We start from the raw sequence: 20,996 nt of genomic DNA, 5'->3' as shown, positions 1-20,996 counted from the left end.
ACACACACACACACACACACACACAGATAAGAAGACAAAAAGAAAGTCTTGGTCACTTTGTCACCGTTATACCTGTTTGCACTCTTATTTCCTAGGCCAAGCATGGGGATCAGCACGAGGGTCAGCACTACAACATCTCCCCCCAGGATTTGAAGACTGTATTTCCCCATGGCCTTCCTCCTCGCTTTGTGATGCAGGTGCTCAAGACAGGGAATGGTACTGGGGGGAGCCCAGAATACAAGCTGCTGCTAGCAAAGGGGTTGGGCTAAATGAGAAGAAAATTATAAAAGATGAAATTTAATCTGAAAAACAGAAATTCATCTGTTGATTACCTTTTGTGACTAGTACAATTACTTTAAGCTCATGTTTAAACAGTATTGATGTTTTCCTCCTTGTATAGCCCAAGAAGATTCCAGTAATTTCAGCATCAAATAATTGTTTTAAATGAACTTAAAATTTGCCTTGGCAAAATATCATGAAAATAGTTAATATGCTGCACAAAAGCAAAATCATAATATACTCCTGAGCTAAATAGAAGCGATATTTTGATTAGATGCATTGGTTTTTATTCTCCCATGTATTTTGTGAAAATGTTATCAAGCTTGCCTGTGCAGGTGAGTTTTAGCGTGCGAGCCAGAGGATCTTATTTCTTTAGTGTGGTTTATTTCAGGAAATTAGATGAATAATAAGGGCATAACAGGTCGGGCGCTATGGCTCATGCCTGTAATCCCAGCTGCACTTTGGGAGGCCAAGGTGGAGGGATCACTTGAGCCCAGGAGTTCGAGACTAGTCTGGGCAACATAGGGAGACCTGTCTCTACAAAAATTAAAAATAAAAAATTAGCTGGACATGGTGCACACCTGTAGTCACAGCTCCTCGGGTGGCTGAGGTTGGAGGATCACTTGAGCTCAGGAGGTTATCAATAAGCTGTGATTGCACCACTGTACCCCAGCCTGGGTAACAGAGCGAGACCTTATCTCAAGCAAAGTAAGGTATAACAGGCCAGGCAAGGTAGTTTATGCCTGTAGTCTCAGCACTTTGGGAGGTGAAGGTGGGACCATCGTTTGAGTGCAGGAGTTTAAGACCAGCTGGGCAATATAATGAGACTGTATCTTTATTTAGAAAGAAAAACACAGGCAACCTGCTGGGGTCCCCTTCCACACTGTGGAAGCTTTGTTCTTTTCCTCTTCACAATAAATTCTTGCTGTTGCTCACTCAAAAAAAAAAAACATTTAGTCCTGTGTGGTAGCTCCTTGAGGTAGCTCCTTAGGAGGCTGAGGCAGGAGGATGGCTTGAGCCCAGGAGTTCAGGCTGCAGTGAGCTACGATAGTGCCACGGCACTCCAACTTGGGCAACAGAGTGAGACCCTGTCTCCAAAAAACAATTTTAATTTAAAAAAATTTTTGTTGTTGTTGTTAAGATTGGAAATGGGACACAACCAGAAGAAAGCATCTGCAGTGGCACTTTAAACAGTTCAAGACATTCAAGTACAATATTGATTTAGCTTCAGGGTTGTGAGGTACTGTCTTTAATTAACTATTTGAAGTTGTTTTCAGACTGGGTTAACCAACAATGCTCTGGAAGAACTTAAGTATTTCTTTTCATAATTTTCATTTACGTGAAGGCCCACTTCCTCACCATTATTGTGGATATTAGCATTGTCATACTGCCTAATATGACATTTTTTTTTTAATACTGCTTCTTTTGGAGCAGACCTAACTGACGGACAGTGTGCCTAGAGTAGCTGACTTTTATTTTATTATTATTATTATTTTAATTACAGAGCCTGGTTGTCTCACTCTGACAACCAGGCTGGAGTACAGTGGCGTGACCATAGCATACTCTACATCTCTGACCTCCTAGGCTCAAGTGATCCTCCTGTCTTGGTATCTCAAAGTGCTGGGATTACAGGTGTGAGCCACAGCTCCCAGCCCTGATGTGCCTTTTTTTTTTTTTTTTTTGGAAACAGAGTTTCACTTTTGTCACCCAGGCTGGAATGCAGTGATGTGATCTCAGCTCACTGCAACCTCCGCCTCCTGAGTTCAAGTGATTCTCCTACCTCAGCCTCCCAAGGAGCTGGGATTACAGGTGCTGCCACCACGCCTGGCTAATTTTTATATTTTTAGTAGAGATGGGGATTTGCCATATTGGCCAGGCTGCTCTCCAACTACTAACCTCAGGTGATCCACTTGCCTTGGCCTCCCAAAGTGCTGGGATTACAGGCGTGAGCCACCACGCCCAGCCGACATTTGTTTTAATACCTGTATCGTGTTTTTTTGAACATTGAACCTTCCATTAAGTTTGGAATCGCCTGTCAAATCCTACACCAATTCAATTGTTTTGTTAGGATTTCTTTTAAAAATATCAACACTGGCTGGGTACAGTGGCTCACGCCTGTAATCCCAGCACTTTGGGAAGTCGAGGTGAGCAGATTACTTAAGGCCAGGAGTTCAAGACAAGCCTGGCCAAACATGGTGAAACTCCGTCTCTACTAAAAATACAAAAATTAGCTGGGCATGGTGGTGCACGCCTGTAGTCACAGCTACTTGTGAGACTGAAGCAGGAAAAACGCTTGACCCCGGGAGGCAGAGCTTGCAGTGAGCTGAGATCGTGTCACTGCACTCCAGTCTGTGCGACAGAGCGAGACTCCGTCTCAAAAAAATAAAAAAATTAACACTATTTTAGTTATACTTACAAACAGTATTTGTTAGATATTCTTATTAGTAGACATATTTTAATATTTTCTTTGCAAATCAGTTTCACACACATTAGTGCTTCCCAAATTTCCTGCCAAAGTATTCTGGTAGCAAAAGGGGAATGAACACATAAACTCTGAAAGGTTAGTATGCTGGGGGTGTGAGGTATGGATGGCCTTAGAGTTGTGGGGGCAGCTGGTCACACCTGCTCCTGAGCTGCCATGTATTTAGTTCTAGAGAAAAAAGTAAATGGTTAAAGTAATAAAAATAAATTTTAGGCCAGGCACGGTGGCTCATGCCTATAATCCCAGCACCTTGGGAGACCTAGGTGGGCGGATCATGAGGTCAGGAGTTTGAGACCAGCCTGACCAACATGGTGAAACCCTGTCTCTACTAAAATTACAAAAATCAGCCTGGCGTGGTTGCGGCACCTGTAATCCCAGCTACTGAGGAGGCTGAGGCGGGAGAATTGCTTGAACCCAGGAGGCGGAGGTTGCAGTGAGCCAAGATCACGCCACCGCACTCCAGCCTGGGTGACAGAGCGAGACTCCGTCTCAAAAAAAAAATTAACTAAAAATAAATTTTAGGCCGGGCGCACTGGCTCACGCCTGTAATCCCTGCACTTAGGGAGGCCGAGGCGGGGGAATCACCTGAGGTCGGGAGTTTGAGACCAGCCTGACCAATATTGAGAAACTCCATCTGTACTAAAAATACAAAGTAGCCAGGTGTGGTGGTGCATGCCTGTAATCCCAGCTACTCGGGAGGCTGAGGTGGGAGAATCACTTGAACCGGGAGGCAGAGGTTGTGGTGAGCTGAGATTGTGCCATTGCATTCCAGCCTGAGCAACAAGAGTGAAACTCCGTCTCAAAAAAAAAAAAAAAAGTTAATGTTTATTGAATTATTAACTTGTGTCAGAAATTTTAAGCATTTTTCTATATGCTTTCCATATTTACAGTGGCCCTAAGTGGTATACATAATTTTGTCATGAGACATATCAATTATTTGTAGATTTTAGCTGCGACAGAATATATGCTTCAGTAACAGGAATAATCAAAAGCTGACTATCACGTTACTTAGTGCGGAATAATGTATTTCAGTTTTTAGCTAAGTTATATGGATAGATTTTCAAACTCAGTACTAACCCAGCTTCTCCTAACCGAATAAATTAGAGGCATGCAATTTGATGGTCTTGGTTGCCACTTTTGGCAGAGTATGTATACCAAGAACTGGCTAGAAATTCCACACCCCACCCACTCCTTCCTTCTTTCCTATTTTATCAGGTGAAGACATTCAGTGAAGCTTGCCTGATGGTAAGGAAACCAGCCCTAGAACTTCTGCATTACCTGAAAAACACCAATTTTGCTTATCCGGCTGTACGATATCTTCTGTGTATCCTTTCCTGCCTGCTTGGACCCTCATAAACCAATGCTTTCTCCCCTCAAATAAGGGAAAAGAAGAAATGAAAAAAAGTACTATGGAGGCCAGGCACTGTGGCTCACATCTGTAATCCCAGGAGTTTGGGAAGCCGAAGCAGGCGTATCACCTGAAGTCAGGAGTTCAAGACCTGCCTGGCCAACATAGCGAAACCCCGCATTTACTAAAAATGCAAAAAATTAGCCGGGTGTGGTAGCATGCACCTGTAATCCCAGCTACTTGGGAAGCTGAGGCAGGAGAATCGCTTGAACCCGGGAAGTGGAGGTTGCTGTGAGCTGATATCAAGCCACTTCACTCCAGCCTGGGAGACAGAGTGAGACCCTGTCTGAAAAAAAAAAAACAAAACAAAGCGTAACTACTGTTCACAGTACAAATGATCCTTCTAGTCATGTTTTCTTTAACAACACATACTTTAGATGGAGAGAAGGGAACAGGAAAAACCCTCAGTCTCTGCCATGTTATTCATTTCTGTGCAAAACAGGACTGGCTGATACTACATATTCCAGATGGTGAGAACTTCCTGTTGTTTCTTCTGTCTGTTAGGTTTAGTTATCCTGTTACTGTATTTTGTTTTTTCTTTTCTTTTTTTTTTTTTTTGAGATGGAGTTTCGCTCTTGTTGGCCAGTCTGGAGTGCAGTGGTGCAATCTCAGGTCACTGCAACTTCTGCCTCCCAGGCTCAAGAGATTCTCCTGCCTCAGCCTGCCACGTAGCTGGGATTACAGGTGCCCTCCACACCACCACGCCCAGCTAGTTTTTGTAGTTTTATAGAGACAGGGTTTCACCATGTTGGCCGGGCTGGTCTTGAACTCCTGACCTCAGGTGATCCACCTGCCTCAGCCTCCCAAAGTGCTGGGATTACAGGCGTGAGCCACTGCGCCTGGCCTCAGCTTTAACTTTCCTAGCTAAAGGAAAAGGCTTTGCCAGTCACAATGGCTGACACCCATAATCACAGCACTTTGGGAGGCCGAGGTCGGAATATTGCTTAGAGCCCAGGAGGAGGCTGCAGTGAGCTGTGATCACACCACTACACTCTAGCGTGGGCAACAAAGCAAGACCCTGTCTCAAAAAAAAAAAAAAAAAGCCTTTGCTCCAGAGCAGTCTGAGTTCATCCATCATGATTTCTTCGTGATATTATTGCCAAGCAGGTTACAAGGTGAAGTCAATGTGACAAAAGGAAATTGGAGTAAAAGCTTCCTGAAGCCTTTGATGCTAAGCAGTCCTTCTTTTGATATTTAATACCCATGAGCATAAACTCCTGCCTTAGAGGTCGCCATGGAGTTTGTTGTTGTTGTTTTTTTGTTTTTGTTTTTGTTTTTGTTTTGCCATCAGTTAACAATCCTGAGTACCCAGAGAGCCTTTTACTATTTATCAGCATTCTAGAGTCGTCAGTGTGGATTGTCAAAACTTGCATTTATCTCTTTTGTGTTCAATGTTGTGTGCATCCACATTTTCTTTTTTAAACAACCCTGCTTGCATAGTAACATCCACATTTTCTAACTTACCTTTCAAACCTGCCGGTAAGCAGAAGTGGCATTTAATTCACTTGGTATGATTTATATATTGATTCTAATGATAATATTTAGTCTAAGCTGGACCTGACAAGGCCAGGCATAGTGGTGCACCAGACTTTGAGAGGCTGAGGCAGGAGGATCGCCTGAGCCTGGGAGTTCAAGGTTACAGTGAGCTGTGGTCACATCCTGCCTCCTAGCCTGGGTGACAGAGCAAGAGGCTGTCTCAAAAAACAAAGAAAAGAGCCGGGCGCGGTGGCTCAAGCCTGTAATCCCAGCACTTTGGGAGGCCGAGACGGGTGGATCACGAGGTCAGGAGATCGAGACCATCCTGGCTAACACGGTGAAACCCCGTCTCTACTAAAAAATACAAGAAACTAGCCAGGCAAGGTGGCGGGCGCCTGTAGTCCCAGCTACTCAGGAGGCTGAGGCAGGAGAATGGCATAAACCCGGGAGGCGGAGCTTGCAGTGAGCTGAGATCTGGCCACTGCACTCCAGCCTGGGCGATAGAGCGAGACTCCGTCTCAGAAAAAAAAAAAACCAAAGAAAAGAAATATATATGAGAAACTAAAGTCATTTCCCATAACTTAAAAGAGGCTGGAATATTTCAAGTTGAATACAGTTTCTGCGTGGCTTGTTTTCTTCTGCCTCTTTTTTTTAAAGCTCATCTTTGGGTGAAAAATTGTCAGGATCTTCTGCAGTCCAACTACAACAAACAGCGCTTTGATCAACCTTTAGAGGCTTCAACCTGGCTGAAGAATTTCAAAACTACAAATGAGCGCTTCTTGAACCAGGTGACTAGACTCTCAGAAGTTGAGTGCTTGGTAGTCCTTATATGGATTCTTTGTGCCCTGAGTACCAATAGACTATGGAGAACTGATACTGGAGTTGAAATATCTGTATCAGTTTTAATTTCTATTTGTAAGTTTTGCTCACAGTGGACTCATAACTTGAAACTCATTTATCCATGTGAAATAAATAGGCAACAGTAAGTTGTTCCCATTTTGTGGGTAGCAAAGTGAAATTCAGTTGATTCATTGACTTTTCAAGGTACATCCTCCAATCCCTGGCAAGCACATTTCCAACTACATGATTTTCTCCAGATAAGATCTTTTTAGGGAACCAGAAATGTATTGGAAAAATTCTTCTTTACCCTGGTGATTCTTGGATACCCTGTCTAGACCAGGGGCCTTCAACTCTGGGTATAAAGCAGAGTCACCTAAGGGCTTGTTAAAAATGCAGATGCCATTCTGGACATTTTCATCAGAATCCCTTATGTATGTTTTTTCAAGACTCCAAGCAGAAATGGATTAGAAAGCATTCACTTTGGTCAGGTACGGTGGCTCATATCTATAATCCCAGCACTTTGGGAGGCCGAGGCAGGAGTTCGAGATGAGCCTGGCCAACATGATGAAATACCATCTCTACTAAAAATACAAAAATTAGCTGGGCGTGGTGGTGCACGCCTGTTCTATTTAGGAGGCTGAGGCAGGGGAATCTCTTGAACCTGAGAATCAGAGGTTGCAGTGAGCCGAGATAGCGCCACTGCACTCCAGCCTGGGTGACAAAGTGAGATATGGTCTCAAAAAACAGAAAAAAGAGGTCAGGCGTGGTGGCTCAGACATGTAATCCTAGCATTTTGGGAGGCCGAGGTAGGCAGATCACCTGAGGTCAGGAATCTAGACCAGCCTGGCCAACATGGTGAAACCCCATCTCTACTAAAAATACAAAAATTAGCCAGGCATGTTGGCACACGCCCAAAATCCCAGCTACTCAGGAGGCTGAGGCAGGAGAATCGCTTGAACCTGGGAAGTGGATGTTGCAGTGAGCTGAGATCGCACCACTGCACTTCAGCCTGGGTTACAGAGCGAAACTCTGTCTCAAAAAAAAAAAAAAAAAAACCAAAGCATTCACTTCACTCTTACAGAACCTGAACAATAGATTAAAATGGACTCCTATTAACCTTAGCCTCCAACCTTTTCAAGCGATGGTTTCACCCTTAGGCCAAGTAGTCTTTTTTTGGTTTTTATTTTCTTTGCTTGCTTTTAGATAAAAGTTCAAGAGAAGTATGTCTGGAATAAGAGAGAAAGCACTGAGAAAGGCAGTCCTCTGGGAGAAGTGGTTGAACAGGTATAAGAAAAGACACTGAATGTGTAACATGCAATAACAAGAGAAGGCCTCCGGTAGCACTACAATCCACTGTCTCTCCTAATAGGGCATCACGCGGGTGAGGAACGCCACAGATGCAGTTGGAATTGTGCTGAAAGAGCTAAAGAGGCAAAGTTCTTTGGGTATTTTTCACCTCCTGGTGGCCGTGGATGGAATCAATGCTCTTTGGGGAAGAACCACCCTGAAAAGAGAAGATAAAAGCCCGGTAGGAAAACTGGGTGTCTCTATCGATATTCTTTCTCTGATTTCTGGTTCCATCAGTATGGAGGCTGGGTCTTAGCCTTGTAGACCATACAATATGTTTTCTTGCCCTAGGAATATTTAAAGTAAGATAAACAGTAAACAGCTGGGTGCAGTGGCTCACGCCTGTAATCCCAGTGGCTCAGGATGCTGAGGTGGGAGGATCGCTTGAGGCCAGGAGTTCAAGACTAGGATGGGCACTATAGCAAGGCCCCTGCCTCTAAAAAAATAAGGAATTAGCCAGTAGCCAGGCATGGTGGCACACACCTGTAGTCACCGCTACTGGAAAGCTGAGGCCAGAGGATCACTTGAGCCCTGGAGTTCAAGGTTGTAATGTGGCATGATTGCAACACTGCACACCAACCTGGGTGACAGAGTGAGATCCTGTCTCTTAAAAAATATATATATGGCTGGGCGCAGTGGCTCATGCCTGTAATCCCAGCACTTGGGGAGACTGAGGCGGCCGAATCACCTGAGGTCGGAGTTTGAGACCAGCTTGCGCAACATGGTGAAACTCCGTCTCTACTAAAAATACAAAAACTGGCCGGGCATGGTGGCGCATGCCTGTAATCCCACCTACTCAGGAGGCTGAGGCAGGAGAATCGCTTGAACCCGGGAGCCGATTGCGCCACTGCACTCCAGCCTGGGCAACGAGCAAAACTCCGTGTCAAAAAAACTCCATATACACACACACACATATTCATATATATATGTGTATGTGCACATATACATATGTATATGTGCACATATGTGTATGCGTATATATGCACATATTCACATGTATACCTGCACATACACATATATTCATATATGTATACGCATATATTCATATGTGCATATATACACATATATTCATATATGTGTGTATATATATATGAAGATAAACAGCAAGGCCTGTGGTGGCTGATGCCTGTAATCCCAGCACTTGTAGGAGGCCGAGATGGGTGGTTTGCTTGAGTCCAGGAGTTTGGAGTTTGAGATCAGCCTGGGCAGCACAGTGAAACCCTGTCTCTACAAAAAACACAAAAAATTAGCTGGGCATGGTGGTTTGCACCTGTATGTAGCTCGAGCTCCTTGGAAGGCTGAGATGGGAGGATGGCTTGAGCCCAAGAGGCAGAGGCTGCAGTGAGTGGAGATGGTATCACTGCATTCCAGGCTGGGCAACAGAATGAGACTCTGTCTCAAAAAAAAAAAAAAAAAAAAGATAAACAGTAAAATGGAAACAGAGGAGAAGGTAATGCCAAGAGTTCCACTATTCATTGAAAACTAAGGGAGTATATTGTGGAAAGAGAATGACAGCAGAAGCTATGTTTTCTTTCTTTCTTAATTTTTATCTTTTGATTCTTTTTTTCAAAATGAGGCTAGATGGTCTAAGCAGAGGAGATCAGAAGCATCAAAATGGGGCTGGTTTGGGGTAGTGGGTGTTTTTCTCGGTGACAGTTGTTAATCTCCAGAAGCATGGCAGTTCTGAGGCCAAAGGCTATGTGGCTTATCCCAGAGGGAGTACCTTCAGGTATACAATTATGTCTTAGTTGAGGGTTTTAAAAAAATTGTTGTCGCCAGGCGCGGTGGCTCATGCTTGTAATCCCAGCACTTTGGGAGGCTGAGGTGGGCGGATCACAAGGTCAGAAGTTCAAGACCATCCTGGCTAACATGGTGAAACCCTGTCTCTACTAAAAATACAAAAAATTAGGTGCTGATGGCATCTGCCTGTAGTCCCAGCTACTCAGGAGGCTGAGGCAGGAGAATTGCTTGAACCCAGGAGGCGGAGGTTGCAAGTGAGCCGAGATCACACCACTGCACTCCAGCCTGGGCGACAGAGCAAGACTCTGTCAAGAAAAACAAAAAAAAAAAACACAAAAAAATTGTCAGTTATTTCAGGAGGACATCTGGGAAAGGCACGTGATGATCTCTTATCTCTTTCTGTCCAATATGCAGATTGCCCCAGAGGAATTAGCACTTGTTCACAACTTGAGGAAACTGACGAAAAATGATTGGGTAAGTGTATATGATACCTCACACATTTCAGAAAGAAATGTATTTTCATTTTAAACATGTTCTCCTATTTCATTGCTAGTACTTTGCTGTCTCTAATTTTATGGACAGTAAGTTATTATGTCTTATTTAATTCCTGTATCTGTACCAAGTTAGAAATAAGGTCTGAATTAAAATCTATGTATATGGTTTATAATCTTTCCACTTAACTGGAGTAAGTTTATTCACAACCATTTTATTTAAATATTGGCCTAATTTTATTTTGCTTGTAGACATTTAAAGTGTTTTTGTATTTCCTTACGGTCTTTGGAAAAGAGTTTGAGACCCACACATATGTCATGGTAAATTAAAATCAGGCAGCAGTTTACTGTCAGAGCCAAAGCTGGAATAACCAATTTAGTTGCCATTTAGCTGTGCTAGACCATACTTTTGTAACACTGTATGCCCAAGAAAGAAAAAAACATTTACAGATGATTAAATTGAAGTTTTCTATCCTTTTCAACTTTTTCCAGTTCAGCCATTTCTCGTTTCTTTCAGCATGGTGGTGCCATTGTGTCGACTTTGAGCCAGACTGGGTCTCTCTTTAAGCCCCGGAAAGCCTATCTGCCCCAGGAGTTGCTGGGAAAGGTCAAGTCAAACGAAAATTTGTCTTAGATTGTTATCCTGTCTAAAGAAAAGTATTTATTAATCTATTTATTTTGACATAATTTCAGACTTAGAGAAAAATCATATTCCTTTATGCCCTTCTCCTGGATTCCTAAAATATTAACTTGATCATAATTGCTTTAGCCGTCTGTCTTTCTCCAGAGTTTCTTTGCTTTTTTTTTTTTTGAGGCGGAGACTTGCTCTGTCACCCAGGCTTGAGTGTGATGGCGCAATCTCGGCTCACCGCAACCTCCACCTACTGGGTTCAAGTGATTCTCCTTTCTCAGCCTCCTAAGTAGCTGGGATTACAGGTGTCCACCACCACGCCCAGCTAAATTTTTTTTTTTTTTAGTAGAGATGAGGTTTCACCATGTTGGCCAGGCTGGTTTCAAACTCCTGACCTCAAGTGATCCGCCCACCTCAGCCTCCCAAAGTGCTAGGATTATAGGCGTGAGCCACAGTGCCTGGTCTTAACGCTTCTTTGTCTCCAAATAATGTCTCAGTCATATAAACAAAGATACTTTAATATATACCCTGAGCATAATTATCAAAGTCAGAAAATTGACATTGATGTCATACTTATACCTAATTAGTGGAATTAATTCTGATGTAGCCATTTATCCCGGTATCTTTTATAGAAAAATAAATCCCAGATAATGTGTCACATTAAGTTGTCATGTCTCTGGCCAGGTGCAGTGGCTCATGCCTGTAATCCCAGCACTTTGGGAGGCCGAGGCAGGTGGATAACGAGGTCAGGAGATCGAGACCATCCTGGCTAACACGGTGAAACCCCATCTCTACTAAAAATACAAAAAATTAGCCAGGCGTGGTGGTACGTGCGTGTAGTCTCAGTTACTTGGGAGGCTGAGGCAGAAGAATCGCTTGAACCCAGGAGGCGGAGATTGCAGTGAACCAAGATTGCGCCACTGCACTCTAGCCTGAGCCACAAAGCAAGACTCCGTCTCAAGAAAAAAAAAAAAAATTCCTTCCTGTGAGCATGGTGGCTCACAGCTGTAATCCCAGCACTTTGGGAGGCCAAGGCAGAAGGATCCCTTGAGCTCAGGAGTTTGAGACCAGCCTGGGCAACAAAGTGAGACCCCACCTCTACAAAAAAAATTTTTAAATTAGCTGGGCATGGTGGCATTCACATGTAGTCACAGCTACTCTGAAGACTGAGGTGGGAGGATCGCTTGAGCCCGGGAGGTCAAGGTTGTAGTCAGCCCTGATTTTGCCAGTGCACACCATCCTGGGCGACAGAGTGAGGCCCTGTCACAACAGCAAAAAAAAAAGCTCCTTCAAACTTGCTTCTATATCCTTTTAACATGTCCCGATCATTATGTTTTTGGAGACAGGGTCTCACTCTGTCACCCAGGTTGCAGTGCAGTAGCACCATCATAACTCACTGTAGCCTTGAGCACATGCCACCATACCCAACCACGCTGAATGTTGTCTTTCTTTTTTTTTTTTTTCAGAGGCAGGGTCTTAACTATGTTTTTGCCTAGAGTGGTCTTGAACTGCTCGCTTCAGGCCGGGCACATGGTGGCTCATGCCTGTAATCCTAGCACTTTGGGAGGCCGAGGCGGGTGGATCACAAGGTCAAGAGATTGAGACCATCCTGGCTAACATGGTGAAACCCCGTCTCTACTAAAAATGCAAAAAAAAAAAAAAATTAGCCGGGCGTGGCAGCGGGCGCCTGTAATCCCAGCTACTTGGGAGGTTGAGGCAGGAGAATGGTGTGAACCCGGGAGGCGGAGCTTGCAGTGAGCCGAGATTGCGCCAATGCACTCCAGCCTGGGCGACAGAGCGAGAGTCTGTCTCAAAAATACATATATATATATAGTATCTGTGGCCGCGTAGAGCACGAGTAGCCAGACACCATATGTGGACTCCTGTATCAGGCAATGTTGCCAGAGAATGAGAAGTAGAGTTACGTAGAAGAAAAACAAAGACTTTGCCTTCAAAGTGCTTAAGTAGTTTGTCTGGTGCTTTGTCCCTTAACTAATATGTTTCCTGATCCTTTTTCTTCCCCAGGAAGGATTTGATGCCCTGGATCCCTTTATTCCCATCCTGGTTTCCAACTATAACCCAAAGGAATTTGAAAGTTGTATTCAGTATTATTTGGAAAACAATTGGCTTCAACATGAGAAAGGTCCATCATTTAATTTTTTCCTATCAGGGCTTTGTGATCACAGTAGAATCCCACTCAATCAGAGCCTTGATCTCTTCTTCCATCAACAACAGCCTCTAATTTGTACTTTATCCTTTATCTTGACTTCTTTCTGGCTGATAAGTGGTACAGAAAGGTGGGTGGAAGGTTGTTATGGTTTAATTTACAAAAGAGATTTTATCCCTAAATGTTTCATGATAAAGAAGGGAGCAAAACCAACTCCATCCACTGGGCAGAGTTTCCAGGTAATTGGGTTCCTGCCACATTCTCCTTAATGAATTTATTCATTCAACAGACTTCACTTGAGAGATTCATTCTGGGGCACCCACAGAATAATTCATACTGCACGAGGGCTACTCCAGCACCTAAGTAAATCTTTGCCACACCTGTCCTAGTAGATGTACAGAAATTAACTTCAGCACCATATTTCATCTACTCTGACTGAAAGCATTCCAGCTGTTCATTTATTTGCCCTTGACCTCACCTTTGAATATGAGAGGGGATATAGAAGAAAAGCTAAGGCTGTTCTATCACTAGATAATAGAAAGTTAATAGTAATTGGAGGCCTGGTGCAGTGGCTCACGCCTGTAATCTGCACTTTGGTAGGCCAAGGTGGGAGGATCACTTGACGTCGGCAGTTTGAGACCAGCCTGGTTTATACAGTGAGACCCTATTTCTATTGAAAAAAGAAAAAAAAAAAAAAAGTACTAATTGGAATAGCTTATTAAAGGAGTACAGTGAAGAGTGTAAGACTAACTGCAGCATGTTAAGTTGGGACACACAATGGACAGATTTCTAAGAGTTGGGAGATGTGACAAAATCCTGACGTCCAGAAGACACTCTTGGAGTGGAAGGAGAGCTCCATGGTGGATTGGAGGAGTAGACACAGAAAAGGAAATAATGCATACAAAAGAAGAGTAGCTTGTTGGGGTAAGGGTCTAGAAGTAAGATTTCTTGGGAGATGATAATTACCTCAGAACGTAATTTGGATATAGTAGCCTCTGACTACACCATTTCCTGGGGAACACAGTGCAGCAGGAAACTGCCACTTACCTGTGTTTGTCTCCATTTTAGCTCCTACAGAAGAAGGGAAAAAAGAGCTGCTGTTCCTAAGTAACGCGAACCCCTCGCTGCTGGAGCGGCACTGTGCCTACCTCTAAGCCACGATCACAACATGTGAGGAAGACAGTGGACATCTGCTTTTGTCTGGACCTAGTGAGATGAGGAAGTCGGGCAGTACACAGGAAGAGGAGCCAGGCCCTTGTACCTAGGGGACTGGACAGGACTGCAGTTGGCTCTAGACCTGCATTAAAATGGGTTTCACTGTGAATGCATGACAATAAGATGTTCCCTTGTTCCTGAAACTTCTATTGGTTTATTGGATGTGGTTTTTCACATTTAAGATAACTGTGGCTCTTTTCCTAAAAAATAAAATACCTTTCTAAAGTGTTGTGTTAGATTAATAATATGGAAGGAGTCTTTAGATTGGCCAAGTTGCATTTCTCTGATATTCCACTTGTTGCAGGTCAGAAGAGATCAATTCTACAGAAATTTCCAGTGGTTGTGTTGAGGTTTTATGGAATTCAGCATGTCAAAATTCACAGCTGGCCGGGCACAGTGGCTCATGCCTGTAATCCCAGCACTTTGGAAGCCCAAGGCAGGCAGACTGCTTGAGTTCAGGAGTTTGCAACCAGCCTGGGCAACATGGTAAAACCCTGTCTCTACTAAAACTACAAAAATTAGCCGGGCACGGTGGCATGCCCCTGTAATCCAAGCTATTCGGCAGGCTGAGGCAGGAGAATTGCTTCAACTTGGGAGGCAGATGTTGCAGTGAGCCGAGATTGCACTACTGCACTCCAGCCTGGGCAACAGAGCAAGACTCCCTCTCAAAAAAATAAAGTACACTGTGCTGTTTTACATGAGAGGCTTCAGCATCTAAGGATGTTGCTACCTGGGGGAAGTGGGGTCCTGGAAGGAATCCTGCATAGGTATGAGGAATAACAATAATGGAAAATCAGTTATCTTCCCTTTCTCCTAGTGCTTTTCTAAAAGGAATCTCTGTTACCAAATCTACACAAATATATATATGACCGGGCTTGGTGGCTCATGCATGTAATCCCAGCACTTTGGGAGGCTGAGGTGGGCAGATCACTTGAGGTCAGGAGTTCAAGACCAGCCTGGCCAACATGGTGAAACCCCGTCTGTACTAAAAATACAAAAAGCCAGGGGTGGTGGCACGCACCTCTAATCCCAGCTACTCGGGAGGCTGAGGCAGGAGACTTGCTTGAACCCAGGAGGCGGAGGTTGCAGTGAGCAGAGATAGCACCACTGCACTCCAGCCTGTGTGATACTCTATATATACACATATGTATATATATTATATGTATATATTATGAATATATTAGTATTACTATTAATATATTGTGTATTATACTATATACTACTTTGATATATATTAGAAATATATTTACTTTGATAGTGATATGTTACTATCAAAGTAATATATGTTGTATATTATATATTGTGTGTGAAAATATATATTACTCATAATATTGGGTCCTGTAATGTATATGTATTATATATATTATATATATTTGTATATATATAATATATTTTTTATTTATATTTTTTAAGAGATAGTCTTGCCCTGTCTCCCAGGCTGGAGTGCAGTGGCATGATCACAGCTCACTGCAGCCCCAACTCCTGGGCTCAGTCCTTTCGCCTCAGCCTCCCAAGTAACTTGGGACCACAGGTGTGTGCTACCACACCTGGCTAATTTTTTAGTGTTCGGTAGAGACAGAGTGTAGGTTGGTTCCCCAGGCTAAGCAATATGGCAAAACCTCAGAGTGAGACCCAATCTCTAAATAAATAAGTAATTTGAACAAAATAACTGCTAAATGTACACTAGAAACCATATTCCTGATGATAATTTAAAATATCTAAATGGAAAGATACTCCATGTTCATTGATTGGAGTACTCAATAGATGGCAGTTATTCCCATATTAACCTATAGATTCAATGCAATCATTATCAAAATTTCAGCAGGTTTTTTGGAAAACTGACCAAGCACAGTGGTCCATGCCTATAATCTCAGCACCTTGGGAGGCCAAGGTGGGCAGATCACTTGAGCCTAGGAGTTTGAGACCAGCCTGGGCAACATGGAGAAGCCTAGGCTCTACAACAAATACAAAAATTAGCCAGGTATGGTGGTGTGCACCTGTAGTTCCAGCTACTTGGTAGGCTGAGGCAGGAGGATCACTTGAACCCCAGAGCTTGAGGTTTCAGTGAGCCGTGATCATGCCACTGCTCTCCATCCTCAGCTGCAGAGTAAGACCCTGCCTCAAAAAACAAAAAGGAAATTAAAAAGGGAAACTGACCTAAAGTTTATGTTTTTTTAAAATATTATTTTGAGACAGGGTCTCTCTGTTACCGAGGCTGGAATGTCAGGCTGCATTATAGCCTCGACCTTCTGGACTCAATCCTCCCACCTTAGCTCCACGAGTGGTTAGGACTACAGGCACACACCACCACTTGTGGCTAATTTTGATTTTTTTTTTTTTAAATAATGATGGGGTCTCATTATGTTGCCCAGGCTGGTCTCAAACTCCTGGGCTCAAGTGATCCACATGTCTCAGCCTCCCAAATTGCTAGGTGTATAAGCGTGAATGACTTTGGCCAGCCTATAACCCCATCGTCTGTTTCTGGGAAGACCTAATGCACCCAAACACAATGCTACCTTCAATAGACAAATCTAAAATTGCAAATAAAAATTCAAGAGGGCCAGGTGTGGTGGTGCAGGTGGATCACCTGAGGTCAGGAGTTTGAGACCAGCCTGAGTAACATCATGAGCCAAGATCGCGCCACTGCACTCCAGCCTGGTGACAGTGCGAGACTCCGTCTCAAAAAAAAAAAAGGAGAGCCGGGCCCAGTGGCTCACGCCTGTAACCCCAGCACTTTGGGAGGCCGAGACGGGCGGATCACGAGGTCAGCAGATCGAGACCATCCTGGCTAACACGGTGAAACCCCGTCTCTACTAAAAATACAAAAAATTAGCCGGGCGTGGTGGCCGGCGCCTGTAATCCCAGCTACTCGGGAGGCTGAGGCAGGAGAAAGGTGTGAACCCGGGAGGCGGAGCTTGCAGTGAGCCAAGATCGCGCCACAGCACTCCAGCCTGGGCGACGGAGCGAGCCTGTGTCTCAAAAAAAAAAAATAATAGATTGAGTAGCATGATTAACACTTGTCCTAATGGAAGTATTTTTAAAAATTGAATCCCCAAACAACTTTTTTTTTTTTTTTGTAGAAGTTCTTTTACATTCACATAATATACCTTATTTATTTATTTTAATTTAATTTTATTTTAGTTTTTGAGACGGAGTCTCGCTCTGTCACCCAGGCTGGAGTGCAGTGGCACGATCTCGGCTCACTGCAAGTGCCGCCTCCCGGGGTTCATGCCATTCTCCTGCCTTAGCCTCCCGAGTAGCTGGGACTATAGATGCCCGCTACCACACCCAGCTAATTTTTTTTGTATTTTTGGTAGAGATGAGGTTTCACCGTGTTAGCCAGGATGGTCTCGATCTCCTGACCTCATGATCCGCCCGCCTCAGCCTCCCAAAGTGCTGGGATTACAGGCGTGAGCCACCGTGCCCAGCCTCTACTTTATTTTTAATAGCCTAACTACAGTCATCCTTTTCTTTAACCCAGGAAGACAGAGAGAGAGCAACTGAAGTTGCCTAAAGCTGAACTTGGACATCACCAAGCCTCTAGAAAGGCAGAAGATTATGAAATAATGCTTTAATAAACATATTATTTAATAAGCATCTGTTGTTCTACAAAGTAGAAAATACATCAGGTCATTATTGTTGACCCTTGAACAATAACATTTTTCGACTGCATGGGTCCATGGGTCCACTTAGTCACATATATATATATTTTTTTTTTAGACAGGGTCTCGCTCTGTTGCCCAGGCTGGAGTGCAGTGGCATGATCTTGGCTCACTGTAACCTCCGCAACCTAGGTTCAAGCTATCCTCCTGACTCAGCCTCCCTAGTAGCTGGGCTTACAGGTGCCCACCACCACGCCCAACTAATTTTTGTATTTATAGCAGAGACGGGGTGTCACCATATTGGCCAGGCTGTTCTCAAACTCCTGACCTCAGGTGATCCGCTCATTTCAGCCTCCCAAAGTGCTGGGATTACAGGTGTGAGCCACTGAGCCCGGCCTCGCAGATCTTTTTCAATAGAAGTTATATAGAGTGGACCTGCCTTTCTGGCCTCACCTTCCACCTATCAAATCCCAAAACTTCTGAATGTACTTTCTTTTGAAACACATAAAGAACCTGTTCAAAATTGACTGACAATGGACCATAAACCAACTCAATATAGTTCAAAGAATTTAAATCATACAACTGTGTACTCTGATTCTAATACAATTTAAGGTAGAAACCAGTAACAAAAAGAGAAGTAGAAACTCACACATCTGGAAATAAAAACATACTTTTCTGATGTGCCCATTGGTCAGGAAAATAAATCAGAATGGAATTGAGAAATTCAAATTAAACGACTGTGAAATTACTAAACACAAACTTAAACAAAAATTTTGTACATTGAAAATACTGGCTGGCAGGGCACGGTGACTCAGGCCTGTAATCCCAGCACTTTGGGAGGCCAAGGCAGGAGGATTCCTTGAGCCCAGGACTTCAACACCAGCCTGGGCACCATAGTGAAACCCCATCTCCACCAAAAATGCAAAAATTGACCGGGCGCAGTGGCTCACGTCTGTAATCCCAGCACTTTTGGAGGCTAAAGCGGGCAGATCACCTGAGGTCAGGAGTTCAAGACCAGCCTGGCCAACATGGCAAAATCCTGTCTCTGCTAAAAAATACAAAAATTAGCTGGGCGTGGTGGCAGGCACCTGTAATCCCAGCTACTCGGGAGGCTGAGGCAGGGCGATTGCTTGAACCCAGGAGGTGGAAGTTGCAGTGAGCTGAGATCACGCCACTGCACTCCACCCTGGGTGACAGAGCGAGACTCCGTCTCAAGAAAAAAAAAAAAAAAGCAAAAATTAGCTGGATTCGTGATGGCGCACACCTGTAGTCCCAGCTACTTGGGGGGCTGAGGTGGGAGGATGGCTTGAGCCCAAGAGGTCGAAGTTGCAGTGAGCCGTGTTTGTGCCACTGCACTCCAGCTTGAGTGACAAAGTGAGATCCTATCTCAAAAAAATATTTTAAAAAAATATTAAATATTTAAAAATATTAAAATTGGCCAGGTGCAGTGGCTTACGCCTGTAATCCCAGCACTTTGGGAGACTGAGGCTGGCAGATCACGAGGTCAGGAATTCGAGACCAGCCTGGCCAACATAGTGAAACCCTGTCTCTACTAAGAATACAAAAATGAGCCAGGTGTGGTGGCGCGTGCCTGTAGTCCCAGCTACTCGGGAGTCTGAGGCAGGAGACTCACTTGAACCTGGGAAGTGGAGGTTGCAGTGAGCTGAGATCGTGCCATTGCCCTCCAGTCCGGGTGACAGAACGACACTCTGGCTAATTTTTGTGTTTTTAGAAGAGAGGGGGTTTGTCACGTTGGCCTGGCTGGTCTTGAACTCCTGACCTCAGGTGATCCACCTGCCTCAGCCTCCCAAAGTGCTGGGATTACAGGCATGAGCCACTACGCCAAACCCAGATCCAATATTTTAAAAGGATAATCAACATAAATGAGTTTGGGATAATTTTAGGAATGCAAGATAGTATTACATGAAAATCAGACGATGTAAAGTATTCATTAGTGCAACAAAGGAAGGATAAAATAATGTAATTAACTCAGTGCGGAGAAAGCCGAAAAAACATTCAAATCTATTAATGACCAAAATTCTTAGCCAAACAGGAATACAGAACTTCCTTAAACTGCCAGAGTACCTACAGAAACTTTTCAGCCCACATCATACTTATAAGTGAAATGGTAGCTGTGCACAGTGCCTCACACCTGTAATCCCAACACTTTCAGAGGCCGAGGTGAGCAGATCGCTTGAGCTCAGGAGTTTGAGACCAGCCTGGGCAAGATGGTGAAACCCCATAAGTACAAAAAATACAAATTAGCCAGTGTGGTGGCCCATGCCTGTAATTGCAGCTACGTGGGAGGCTGAGGTGGGAGGATCGCTTCAGCCCAAGAGGTTGAGGCTGCAGTGAGCCAAGATTGCACCACTGCACTCCAGCCTGGGCAAGAGAGTAAGACCCTGTCTCTAAATAAACAAGTAAGACTAAATAAATGTGGAATTACAAAGAGCTCAGAATAGACAAGAGAGTCTCAGATTCTATTTTTTATTTTCAGACAGAGTCTTGATCTGTTGCCCAGATTGGAGTGCAGTGGTGCTATCTCAGCTCACTGCAATCTCCGCCTCCCGGGTTCAAGTGATTCTCCTGCCTCAGCCTCCGGAGTAGCTGGGATTACAGGTGCCAATCACCATGCCCAACTAATTTTTGTATTTTTAGTAGAGACGGGGGTTTCACTATGTTGGCCAAGCTGGTCTAGAACTCTCGACCTCAGGTGGTCCGCCCAGCTCAGTCTCCCAGAGTGCTGGGATTACAGGCTTGAGCCACCGCGCCTGGCTTTTTTTTTTTTTTTGAGACAGGGTCTCGCTGTGTCACCCAGACAGGAGTGCAGTAGTGTGATCATAGGTCACTGTAGCCTTGAATTTTTGGGCCCAAGCAATCCTCCCACCTCAGCCTCCAGTTGGGACTACAGATGTGAGCTGCCTGGCTTTTTGAAAAATTATTTGATAGGGTGTCGGGGGCGGGTGTCTCACTAGGTTGCCCAGTCTGGAATTTCAGGACTCAAGCGATCCTCCTGCCTCAGCCTCCCAAAACCTGGGAATGCAGGCATGAGGCTTAGCGCCGGGCCAATATTTGCTTTATCTTTCTAAATATACACAAGGATGTTAATCATAGTGCTTAATAGCCCAAAATAGGAAACAATCCCAAAAGCTATTATCAGCAGAATATATTCTTTCTTTAGAATAGATCAGTGGTGGTGCAGTGATGAAAAATATAGATATACGCAAAAATATGAATTACATAAACCATATTGAACAAAAGACACCAACAGATACAGACTCTATTTACATAAGGTATTAGATACCAGAGACAGATAAA

At 44.0% G+C, this 20,996-nt stretch overlaps 1 protein-coding gene across 4 annotated transcripts in view; it reads left to right on the top strand.

Moving 5' to 3' along the window:
- Window positions 1-14,301, top strand: part of DAP3 (death associated protein 3) — a 53,494-nt gene extending 39,193 nt beyond the window's left edge. For 3 of the 4 annotated variants that reach the window (XM_011977249.1, XM_011977247.1, XM_011977248.1), the window contains exons 4-13: window positions 96-197; window positions 3,977-4,085; window positions 4,547-4,639; window positions 6,303-6,433; window positions 7,689-7,769; window positions 7,855-8,013; window positions 9,987-10,046; window positions 10,581-10,670; window positions 12,720-12,837; window positions 13,930-14,301. In XM_011977249.1, coding sequence (XP_011832639.1) covers window positions 96-197; window positions 3,977-4,085; window positions 4,547-4,639; window positions 6,303-6,433; window positions 7,689-7,769; window positions 7,855-8,013; window positions 9,987-10,046; window positions 10,581-10,670; window positions 12,720-12,837; window positions 13,930-14,015 — 1,029 coding nt within the window. In that variant the 3' untranslated portion in view covers window positions 14,016-14,301. The remainder of the gene's footprint in view (window positions 1-95; window positions 198-3,976; window positions 4,086-4,546; window positions 4,640-6,302; window positions 6,434-7,688; window positions 7,770-7,854; window positions 8,014-9,986; window positions 10,047-10,580; window positions 10,671-12,719; window positions 12,838-13,929) is intronic. The other variant, XM_011977250.1, reaches the window with a different exon arrangement.
- The last annotated feature ends 6,695 nt before the right edge of the window (window positions 14,302-20,996 follow it).

This window comes from Mandrillus leucophaeus, unplaced genomic scaffold (assembly GCF_000951045.1).
Source record: "Mandrillus leucophaeus isolate KB7577 unplaced genomic scaffold, Mleu.le_1.0 Scaffold1758, whole genome shotgun sequence".
Taxonomy (NCBI): domain Eukaryota; kingdom Metazoa; phylum Chordata; class Mammalia; order Primates; family Cercopithecidae; genus Mandrillus; species Mandrillus leucophaeus.
The sequence above is the reverse complement of the archived record's forward strand: the minus strand, read 5'-3'. Positions and strand labels throughout refer to the sequence as shown.